A 12,131-nucleotide genomic window follows, 5' to 3' on the forward strand; every position below is an offset into this window, starting at 1 on the left:
CTAGTGGTTAGGACGCTGGCTAGACGCCTGTGTCCCACATCAGAGTGCCAAAGTTGGATTTCTGGCTCTGCCCCCTGGCTCCAGCTTCTTGCTGCTGCATATACTGGGAGGCAGCAGGTGATGGCTTAAGTAGCTGGGTTCCTGCCACCCATGTAGGAAACCTGCATTGAGTTCCTGGCTTTCGGCTTTGATTCCTTCCCACCTGAAGCCCTCAAGCCCTCAAGCTGTTGTGGGCATTGGAGGAGTGGATGAACTCTCTCCCTCCCTCTCTCTTTCTGCCTCTCAAATAAATTTAAAAAACAAAAACAAAAACGACTAGAGAAATAATTACATTTTGGGTTTTGGAAACCATATTTTTTTTCTGTTATTTCAGCTAACTTTTATTTTATTTATATCCTGTTTTGGATACACTTAAAGGATTGAAGTTTGCATTTTGCCTCTTTAAAAAAAATATTGGCTGTTGATTAAAAAAAAACAGGTGTGTGTATGTTCTCCAAAACCAGATCAGAGTGTTGGGACTTATGCCTTTAAAAGTCTCTGATTTGCATCTGTACACAAACAGAAACCCACAGAGGTGTGTATTTGTGTTTGCCTGTGGGTGTAAAACACATGCGCCCGCATAGAGCATTCATGGTTCAGCATGAACATAGAAATGTGGTCGTAATAGTCTCTTATGTCTTTAGTATCCGTTTGTTCCTTCTCCTGGGTGAGCTGGGCTTTGGCTAGTACTCACTAGCCTGGGGTTGGTTGAATTGCGTTGGACACCATGGCGAGGCATCATGAGACCTAGAGGAACTGGGGCAGGCATGTAGTCCAGCAGCTGGGACTCCGGTCAGCATACCATGTCCTGCATCAGAGTCCCTGGGTCCGGTTCCTGACGGCAGCTTCCTGCTGATGTGGACCCTGGGAAGCAGAAGGTGATGGCTCAAGTAGTTAGGGTCTTGCCAGCTGCATGGGAGACCTGGACTGTGTTCTCGCCTGTTGGCATTGGCCTGGCCTGGCCCAGCCATGCTGGTTGTGGGCATTTGGGGAGTGAACTAGCAAATGGAAGTGCACACTCTGCACACTCTGTCTTTCTGCCTCTCAAAGACATAACTAAAGATATATATTTTTTAAAAAAAGAGAACCATGTTTCCTTGGCGTGCAAACTTCCAGGATTGAGTAACAGCAGCATGGAGGTGCTGCCTTATAGCTTATGCACTCCCTAAATCCCGAGTCCTGATGGAACCACCTCCCTCCATTGCCCTCTAGGGAAGGACATTCCTGGACAGGCGTCTCTGGTGTTTGATGTTGCATTACTGGACCTCCACAACCCCAAGGACAGCATTTCCATTGAGAACAAGGTAGTGCCTGAAAACTGTGAACGGAGAAGTCAGAGCGGGGACTTTCTCCGGTATCATTACAATGGCACACTTCTGGATGGCACCTTCTTTGATTCCAGGTAAGGACATAAGTGGAGCCTTCGGCTCGTCAGAATGTCTTCTAAGTCTACCACCACAGGCCTGAATATCTGTCAGTGCCGACTCCTGGCTAGGATTTCACCTCTAGTAATGGTCAGTCTCTCTCTCTCTCCCTCTTTTTTTTTTTTTTTTTTAAAGATTTACTTTTATTTATTTCAAGGGCAGAGTGACATAGAGAAGGAGGGAGAGATATAGAAATCTTCTGTCTGCTGGTTTACTCCCCACATGGCTACAACAGCTTAGGCTGTGTCAGGCTGAAGCCAGGAGTCCAGGGCTTCATCCGGGTCTCCCACATGGTTGACAGGAACCCAGTAATTGGGCCATCTTCTGCTGCTTTCCCAGGAGCATTACCATGGAGCTGAATCAGATGTGGAGTAGCTGGGACTTAAACCATTGATCCAGTATGAGATGCCAACGGGGCAGGCAGCAGCTTAGCTGGCTACCCAGTAATGCCAGCCCCTGGTTTCTGGTTTCTGTACTGCATGTCTTCCTTTCTTTTTTAAAGAATTATTTATTGTATCTGATAAGGTGGGCTAGGGGGAGATTTTCCATCTGCTGGTTCACTCCCAAGATGGCCACAGCGGCCAGGGCTGGGCCAAGGCGAAGCCAGTAGCCAGAACTCCATCCAGGTCTCTCAGGTGGGTGGCGGGGACCCAAAGACTTGGGCCATCTTCTGCTCTCCCATGCGCATTAACAGGGAGCTGGATTGGAAGTGGAGCAGCTGGGACTCAAAACAGTGCCCATATGGGATGCTGGCGTAGCATGTGGCAACTTAACCCTCTGCACCACAACCCCTGGCCTGGATTTCTGCATATGCCGTTATCAGTCTCCTTTTGAGGACTGTGGGAAAACAGGAGAGGCTCATCCTGGAACGCCAGCAAACCGCATTCTGTGCTGAGCTTTCCGAGTGTAAACCCAGCTGTGGAGCACGAGATGGGGGGTACCCAGAAGTGAGGTGAAGGAAGCGGAACGGGCAGAGAACATGGCGTGCCGGGAGAGCTGGCTCCCGGTCTCTGCCCGAGTCACAGTGAGCAGCCTTGATTTCCTTGAGCTTCAGGCTTTTCCCCGTTGCAGCACCTTTCTCGGAGATTCCAGATGACAGAGATAAGGCAGGAAAATACCCGGCAGACTTTAAAGGCTGTTCAGCTGAAAGGGCGGCTTGGATGCCTTCGGCTCCCTTCCTGGTGTTGCCGGTGCTAATGACTGTGCCTCTTTTGTTATCCAAGTTTTGTTTTGTTTATCAGGCTCAAGTAAATGCAAAATGCATGTGGCAGGCATTTGGTAAGTCCAGCTCATTCAGGTGGCATGTGCTCTGTGGAACCACTCCCTCAGCTTGCTGTAGGGTAAACAAGTAGTGACAGCAACCTACCTGTCTCTATTACCAGAGATAATAGGATTCCAGTTAATTTAGTCATCCAAAACATCCCACAAGAATCTTTATATGGCATTATTTTATTTGAATAATACATTCTTCCTGTTCCTAGGATCTTTTCTTTTACATTTTAAAGTTCTCTGGGGGGAAAACAGCAGTGAAAGATCAAAATGAAAGCAGAGTGTGCATTAGGATACGGCGTGCACCTGACCCTCAGGAGTGACCTCCTTCTCCTTTTCTTTCTCCTTCCCTAGCTACTCCCGGAACCGCACCTTTGACACATACATTGGGCAGGGCTACGTGATTCCTGGCATGGATGAAGGTTTACTTGGTGTCTGCATTGGGGAGAAGCGGAGGATCGTGGTCCCCCCTCACCTGGGCTATGGGGAGGAGGGGAGAGGTGAGCATCGCCTGCCTTCGCCACTACCTGGCTGCCTCCACACTGCTTGGAACACGGCTTTCTGACAGCCAGCATTTGAAGCCAATGGCAAACTTATGGCTCAAGTGCCCACATATATTTTTTTAAATTTAATTAGTTAATTAATTTGACAAGCAGAGTGACAGAGGAACAGACAGAGAGATCATTCATTTGCTGGGTCACTCCTCAAATGGCTACCATAGCCAGGGTTGGGCCAGGCCAAAGCCATAAGCCTGGAACCCCATCTGGGTCTCCCACATGGGTGGCGGGGACCCACGTACTTCTGCTGCCGTCCCAGGTGTATTAGCAGGGAGCTGCATGGAAAACAGAGCAGCTAGGATGCAAACTATGGGATGCCAGTGTCGCAAGCTGTGGTTTACCCCACTGCACCACAGTTCTGGCCCCCCAGATAAATTTAGTTCCGGAATTCTCTTCCTTGCTCTCCCTTTGCATTTTTCTTTGAAAATATTAAATCTACACCAAAGTTAAAAGAGTTATATAGTGAATTCCAGTGTGACCGATTGAGAACATCTTTTTCTATTTTGTCTCTCTTTATATTTATGAGAGAACTTCAAAAACTTTGTGGAAAATGGAACTAAAAGGTGAGGTTAGTTTGGTGTAAAAATTGTTGAAATCTGTGCTTATGAAGGATATTCAAAAAGTTTGTGGAAAATGTATATTTATGAAGAAACTATACATGGATTTCATAATTAACATTGACAATGTTTATTTCTGGATAATAGCATTATGAGAGATTCTTGTTTTCTTGTTTATCTGTATTTTGTTTTTCTGTAGTCAACTTCTGTTATTGGTATGACTTTACATTTTAATTTATTTATCAGTATTTATTTGAGAGGCAGACAGAGGAGAGACAGAAAGGCAGGTGGCGCTGCCATCCACTAGGTCACTCCTCAGATGTCCACAGTGGCCTGGGCTGGGCCAGGATGAAACCAGGAGCTGGGAACCCAGTGCAGGTCTCCTACATGGGTGTCAGTAACCCAACTACTTGAGCTGTCACTTGCTGCCTCCCAGGGGGAGAATATTAGTTCCCAAATGTTCCCATACCTGATCCCCAGGGCCTGTCCATAAATTGTCTTATTAGAAAGGACTTCACAGGGGCAGGTATTTGGCACGGCAGTTAAGCCTCCACTTGGGATGCCTGCATCCCATATTGGAGTCCCTAGTTTGAATTATGTCTTCTCACATCTAGTCCACTTTCCTGCTAACATGCACCCAGCTCTTTAAATAAACATGAATAAATAACACATTTAGACAAAAGGAAGTAGCCTTTCCCCATGGGATTTAGTTAAGGGTTCTGGATTGGAAGAGCATCCTGGGTTTCCCAGGTGGCCTTACGTACTTATAAGGTCCTTGTAGGAGGGAGGCAGGGGTCAGACGGGAGAAAGGGTGCAGCTGCTGACTTGGAAGATGGAAGCCAGCACAGATGGGACCACAGTCAGGGACTGACACTGCACAAGGCGAGGGATGAGGCCTCCCACAGGAGCACATCCCTGCCAACACCTTGCATTCCCACTTCTGACCCCAGGATGAATAGTGACAAAGATCTGCTCCTCTGTGCCTTTCTCTTTTCACTCAGTTTGTTGTAACCAACAGATATTTCTATGGCAGAATAGTATTCCAGACCATGTTTTCTTTCATGGACAAACTTTTTTTTTTTTTTTTAAGATTTATTTATTTGAGGCCGGCGCCGCGGCTCACTAGGCTAATCCTCCGCCTAGCGGCGCCGGCACACCGGGTTCTAGTCCCGGTCGGGGCGCCGGATTCTGTCCCGGTTGCCCCTCTTCCAGGCCAGCCCTCTGCTGTGGCCAGGGAGTGCAGTGGAGGATGGCCCAGGTGCTTGGGCCCTGCACCCCATGGGAGACCAGGAAAAGCACCTGACTCCTGGCTCCTGCCATCGGATCAGCGCGGTGCGCCGGCCGCAGCGCGCCGGCCGCGGCGGCCATTGGAGGGTGAACCAACGGCAAAGGAAGACCTTTCTCTCTGTCTCTCTCTCTCACTGTCCACTCTGCCTGTCAAAAAAATAAAAAATAAAAAAAAAAAATAAAAAAAAAAGATTTATTTATTTGAAAGGCAGAGTCACAGAGAGGTGCTTCTTGTCACAGGGCAGCAGGTCCGATAGAGCTCCTCAGGGCCAGCCTGGGGAGCTCAGGGGCCAAGCGGGATGATGAGTGTCGGCGGCGAAGGAACCACACCAGAGCCGGGAGAGCAGTCAACGCCCAGGGCGCAGCCGGGTTCTTGACTTTATTGGGAGGGGAAGAGCTTTTATAGACACAGAAAGGGGGCCTTCCAGGGCACAAGGGAACTGAGCCAACCAGCAGAAAGGTAAGGCAGGACATGAGCCGGGCACGCCTCAAGGGCTTATCACAGCCGAGGACACATACTGTCCATGAATATGGAAGTCTCCTGTCAGGCTAGGTACCTCCCCTGGGGTCCATCTTGGATTGTTGGAAACGCTGAGTCACTGGGATGCGGAAGTGCCACAAACAACTCGAGCAAAGGCTCAGCGCTTTGTCAAGGGAAGGCTTAGCAACTTTGTTTCCTTTTCGATTGGAGGCCCCCCCCCCCCACAGAGAGGCAAAAGCAGAGAGAACAAGAGAGAAGTCTTCCATCTGCTGGTTTGCTCCCCAAATGGCCACAATGACCAGAACTGTACCAATCCAAATCCAGGAGCCAGGAGCTTCTTCCAGGTCTCCTATGCAAGTGCAGGGCCTCAAGGACTTGGGCCATTTTCTGCTGCTTTTCCAGGCCATAGCAAAGAGCTGGATCGGAAGAGGATCAGCTGGGACTCGAACCAGCACCCATATAGGGTGCTGGCACTGCAGGTGGCACCTTTACCTGCTTTGCCACAGTGCTAGCTCCTCATGGACAATTTTTTGTTTACTTGCTTAGGAATAAATTGATGTGCATTTATTTATTTATTTATTTAGATTTTTTGTTTATTTGAAAGGCAGAATGACAGAGGGAAGGAGAGAGGAAGAGAGGAAGAGAGAATCTTCCATCTGCTGGTTCGCTCTCCAAATGGCCACAGTGGCCTGGACTGATCCAGGCCAATGGCAGGAGCCCAGAACTCAATCTGGGCTGCCTACTTGGGTGTCAGGTACTTGGTCTGCCTAGAGCTGGATTGGAAGCAGAACAGGCAAGACTAACCAGCTCTCTGACATGGGATGCTGGCATTACGAGAGGCATCTTAACCTGCCCTGTGCATCACAACACCAGCCCCAATTCAGTGTTTATTTTGCTTTTGAAAACTCTGCTGGTGGGGCTGGCGCCGTGGCTCAATAGGCTAATCCTCCACCTTGCGGTGCTGGCACACCGGGTTCTAGTTCCGGTCGGGATGCTGGATTCTGTCCCGGTTGCCCCTCTTCCAGGCCAGCTCTCTGCTGTGGCCAGGGAGTGCAGTGGAGGATGGCCCAAGTCCTTGGGCCCTGCACCCCAAGGGACACCAGGAGAAGCACCTGGCTCCTGCCTTTGGATCAGCGCGGTGCGCCGGCCGCAGCGCGCCGGCCGCGGCGGCCATTGGAGGGTGAACCAACGGCAAAGGAAGACCTTTCTCTCTGTCTTTCTCTCTCTCACTGTCCACTCTGCCTGTCAAAAACAACAACAACAACAACAACAAAAAACACAACTCTGCTGGTGGGATTCTGGCTGGCTTTGCTGACCATGCACATTCATCTTATTAACCATTTTCTGATTTCTGCTGATGTAATGCATCAATCTGGGGCATTTTCCCAGTAGGCTTATCCTGGAAGATCTAAGAAACATCAAGTGTTTGGAAACTAAGGTGTCCCATGGAGAAACAGTTTTTATCACTGATTTAAATTTCTGGTTATTAAGCCCCAACAGATCCTAGCTGAAGATACATTTAACACACAAAAAGTATAAAATTCAAAGAGAAAAAAGGGACAGGCGTTTGGCCCACCTGTTGAAGATCCACGTCCCATTTCAGAGTGCCTGGATCCTGGTAATTGGCCCCAGCCTCCAATTCCAGCTCCCTGCTAATGCAGACCCAGGGAGGCAGCAGTGATAGGTGATCGGTCAAGTATTGGTCTCTGCCATTCACGTGGAAGCCCTGGATTGTGTTGCTGGCTCCCAGCTTTGGTCTCCATTGTGGGGGCCATTGTGAGTGTCTGGAGAGTGAACCGCTGTATGGGAGCACTCTGTCTCTCTCTGCTTCTCAAATAAATAATTTACAAAACATTTTTAAAGGATTATTCAGCAGGTGTTGCTTCGTGCCTGTTTTTCCAGTGTCTTGATGCTGCCGTTTTGTATCACGCAGACTTCTACTTCTAACCAATTACGTACAGAAACAGATAGAAACTTCCCGAGCATTCTTGTTTCATTATGGCCTGAGGACCATCGAGTCCTTTGTCTAAGAAGAATGCATTAATGGAAAACATTTGCTTAAATGATTGTTTTCCTTTTGGCTTTCTATCAAGTATGTGAGCTCTGCAAAGAATTATCTTGGGCTCTGGAAGCATCCAGAGACTCATACATTCCCTGGCCCTGAGGCGGCTGCTTCCTCCTGCATCACATGCATGGGGGGAGGCTGCCCCATGTGTCAGACCCGAGTGTTGCTGTGCCCTCCCCTCGTCAGTGCTCGGGGCTCCGTGTGGGCATGGCACAGGACGCAAGGCTGATCCCTGTGAGACCGACGGGGCGGGTGTCAGGAGCAGCTCGGCTCGCCACAGACGCAGGGCCAGGCATGTAGTGTGCATTCAGTAAATACTTGTGGGACCAGTGAACTGCTGGGCTCTGCCCCCGTCAGCATTTCCCTGTACTGCCGCCATCTTCCTGTGCGGAGCTGGTGCAGGGGAGGGGTTGGGGACAGGCCTTCTGGAAAAGGTTCTAGACCTGTTTTCAGTCTGCTTTGTTCCACACGGTCAGTCCTGAAATTAGGGTGCTTGGGTGGGCGTGCATTCCTGAAACAGAGCGTGGGTTCTGCCCACAGAGAGGTATAAGCAACGTTCCCTCAGTGGTTTGCTGCCACCCAACTTCCACATTACTACTTTAAAAAATATATATATTATATATTAAATATGTATTTATTTATATATATGTTTGTTTATTTTAAAGGCAGAGTTACTGAGACAGAGACAGGGAGAAAGAGAGATCTTATATCTGCTGGTTCACTCCACAAATGGCTGCAGTAGCCGGGGCTGGGGCTGGCTGAAGCTAGGAGCCTGGAACTCCATCCAAGTCTCCCATGTGGGTGGCAGGGGCCCAAGCACTTGGCCATCTTCCACTGCTTTCCTAGGGACATTAGCAGGGAGCTGGATCAGAGTGGAGCAGCCGGGACTCGAACAGGTTCCCTGACATGGGATGCCTGCATCACAGGACGGGGCGCTTACCTGGTGCACACAAACACATTCAGTGCTGGTCATCTGAAACACTGTCATCCTACCGCTGAGATAGAACAGTGAGGCGCAGAGAGGTGACGTCATCTGCTAAGCAGTGATGGGGCCTGAACGTGACCCTGCTGCTCACAGTTCTCAGTGGGCAGTGACTTGCTGACCTCACACACAGAGAGCTGAGCGCTGGGGTCCCCGTGCTCCCAGCAGAAGCCCAGCACCTGCAGGGGTCGCAGCTGAGCGAGCTCAGGCGGTGGTGTGGGAGAGCTGCGGGCTGCCTGGGGGAGCCCCAGGTGTGGTCCCCGCCTCTGCATTCCCAGAGGCTCGGCTTACCTGTCCACCAGAGACTCACTGAGCATCCTCCTGACCAGACCCTACTCTAGGTGTGGGTGGGGAATTCAACGGCAAGAAAAACAAACCAAACTCCCTGCCCACACAGAGCTCACGGCCTCGCTGATGCCCTTGAGTGCTGCGTGCGTGTGCCTGTGTGTCTAGGCTGCTGGTCGTCTGACTCACGTTAACTTCCCAGGAGCTTGCAAACACTGAGTGCTAAGGACAGTAGTGACCCCACAGGGCGTGAGCCGCCCTAGAAGCTGCTGGCACGCATGTGCTGCAGCCTTCAGCCCGAGGAGCAGGACAGTGCCCGACACGCTGATGCCCCAGCCCCAGTGTGCGCGTGGTCCAGGGGCTCCTCCTGCTGCCCCGGAGAAGGCCCTGCTCCTGAATACAGCTGCAGGGGGTGTTATATTTTCCTATGTGTGGATTTCAGAATTTTTTGCACCAAAATAAATTCATCTTTTTTTAAAAAAAGATTTTATTTATTCGAATGTCAGAATTACAGAAGAGAGGCAGAGAAAGAGAGATCTTCCATCTACTGGTTCACTCTCCAAATGGCCACAATGGCTGGGTTCCACTGGGCCAAAGCCAGGAGCCAGGAGCATCTTCCAGGTCTCCCACATGGGTGCAGGGGCCCAAGGACTTGGGTCATCTTCTGCTGCTTTCCCAGGTGCAATAGCAGAGAACTGGATTGGAAGCAGCCAGGTCTTGAACAAAGTATGAATAAGGCATGTCGCATGCAGAAGCTTAACCTGCATTGCCACAGTGCCAGCCCCTCTAATCTTAAAGGAAAAAAAAAAAAGAATGTTAAATGCTCACTTAGGCCATTTCACATAGTGTTCCTTCAACCAGGAAAACAACTGGAAACCTTTGAAAAGCTGTCCAATCAGCTCACAGCTGGGGATCCCCTGGGCTCACAGGGCCCAGGAGGAGAGGGGGACCCTTGGTGCTGGTGCTGAGTCCTCCGGGAGGGTCTGGACCACTGCCCTGGATAAGCTGCTCCCATCTCGGCGTGGGCCCGGACATTGACAGGATGTTTAATCTTCCAAGTGATTTTATTTTTTTGGGAGGACCATCTGATTTCTTTTGTGAATGTGGTAAATTACATTAATTCATTATTTTTACTGTGATAAAATATGCATGACATTTTTATTACTAAAAGGTTTATTTGAGAAGCAAGAAGATAGGGAGAGCCTCTTATCTTCCGGTTCACTTCCCAAATGCCTACAGTGGCCAGGACTGGGCTGCAGCCAAAGCTGGGCTCCAGGAACACAATCCAGGTTCCCCACATGAGTGCCAGGAATCCAACTAATTGAGCCGTGAGTGCTGCTTTCCAGGGCCTGCATTAGTAGGGAACTGGAGACAGAAGCTGGAGCCAGGAATCAGACCCTCCAGGGTGGGATGTGAGTGTCCTGACCACTAGGTTAAGTGCCTTAACTATTTTTAAGTGTACAGTTCGGTAGCATTAAATATATTAATCTTGTTGCAATAACCATCACTGCTGTCTCTACCCAACTCTCACCACTGCCATTGTAAACTCTGAACCCATCACTTAGGAACTCCCCATTCTCCTGGCTGCCACCATTGTACTTTCCCAATCCACGGATTTGCTTCCTCTAGGCACTTCATGTGAGTGGAGTTACACAAAATACATCCTCTGTGTGTGGCTTATTTTACGTAGCATAATGTTTTCAAGGTCCATCCATATTTTAGCATATATCAAAATGTCGTCCCTTTTTTGGCTAGTAAATTTTACTCCTATTTGTGGATGAAGATTTCATTTCTTTTTGTGGCTGAATGGATTGTATAACGTTCCATTATATACCTCAGTTTTTTGTTCATTCACCTGTCCATGGGACACAGAGTGCTGCAGCCTTTTGGCTGTTGTAAATAGTGCTGCTGTAAACATTGGTGTACATATACTGTTCAAAACTCTGCTTTCAATTCTTTTGGATATATACCTAGGAGAGAAGTTTTTCAAGTTAATTTTTTCTTGAGATATAATCCACATCCTGGGACTGGCATTGCGGTACAGCAGGTTAGTCCAGGTGGTCCAGGGGCTCCTTCCCTTTTGCAACACCGGAGTCCCACATTGTAGTGCTGGTTTGAGTCCTGGCTGCTCTGCTTCTGATCCAGCTTCCTGCCGGTGTGCCTGGGAAGGCAGCAGAGGATGACCCAAGTGCTTGTGTCCCTGCCATCCATGTAGGAGACCTGAAATGAGTTACAGGCTCCTGGTGTCGGCCTCAACCAGTCCCAGCCATTGAGGCCATTTAGGGAGTGAACCAGTGGAAGGAAGAAAGCTGGGTTTTTCATCTCACTTGTTCCAAGGGGGTCAGGCGCAAACGTTAATTTTCTGGGCTTGTCATTCCTCACCTGTGATCTGCTTGGCCCTACCCCTTTGAGGCTGAATGCGATTCCATAGGGCAGTCCCCCTAGTCCAAACTGTGCTCATAACTGGCTGCATGCCCCAGAGAAATCCGTGCCTCGGTTTCCTCAGGTGTAAGGTGAAGACTAGCCTACTTCTGACGGCCCTTTCAGCCTCGTTGTCCTACCCTAGGGTTTCATCTCTGGGTCGTGTGTTCCCCACTGGCGGGCTTTGCTGCCCCTAGGCGGGTGGGAGGCGCATGCGCGGCAGCCTGGCGTCGTCCATTCACTCACGCCCGCCTGTGACCCTTAGGGAATATCCCTGGCTCCGCGGTGCTGGTGTTTGACATCCACGTGATCGACTTCCACAACCCCTCGGACTCCATCAGCATCACCTCGCACTACAAGCCCCCCGACTGCTCGGTGCTGAGTAAGAAGGGGGATTACCTCAAGTATCACTACAATGCCTCGCTTCTCGATGGGACCCTGCTGGACTCCACGTAAGGCTGCCTGGGAAGCCGGTGGGAGTGAGCCTGGTGGGACACAGCAGGGGTGGTGCCTGCTCTCCTGTCTTTTCTTCAGATGCTGGTGAGAGCGTTCCTCTCCTGCCTTCCCAGTGCACTGCCCAAGCCCAGCACACTTCTCAAGTGCATTCTTCTCCCAGTTTCCCATTAACCCCTTCTTCCCTGGGCTGGGCCATTTCTTACTCTGGAACGTTGTCTTTTGGCAAAGCAGATCTCCTCATGTGGCTGCTGGCTTTATTGTTTGTTTTTCAAGAGTTATTTTATTTACTTGAGAGAGAGGAGGACAGA

General features: G+C 49.8%; 1 protein-coding gene across 1 annotated transcript in view; it reads left to right on the forward strand.

Annotated features, from left to right (window-relative positions):
- The window catches only part of FKBP9 (FKBP prolyl isomerase 9), a 46,406-nt gene that overhangs the window by 23,263 nt on the left and 11,012 nt on the right, over positions 1–12,131 (forward strand). Inside the window, exons 5-7 of the mRNA XM_002713745.6 lie at positions 1,252–1,441; positions 3,087–3,232; positions 11,633–11,819. Coding sequence (XP_002713791.3) covers positions 1,252–1,441; positions 3,087–3,232; positions 11,633–11,819 — 523 coding nt within the window. The remainder of the gene's footprint in view (positions 1–1,251; positions 1,442–3,086; positions 3,233–11,632; positions 11,820–12,131) is intronic.

Source organism: Oryctolagus cuniculus, chromosome 16 (assembly GCF_051225735.1).
Source record: "Oryctolagus cuniculus isolate XC-2025 breed Fujian yellow rabbit chromosome 16, ASM5122573v1, whole genome shotgun sequence".
Classification (NCBI taxonomy): domain Eukaryota; kingdom Metazoa; phylum Chordata; class Mammalia; order Lagomorpha; family Leporidae; genus Oryctolagus; species Oryctolagus cuniculus.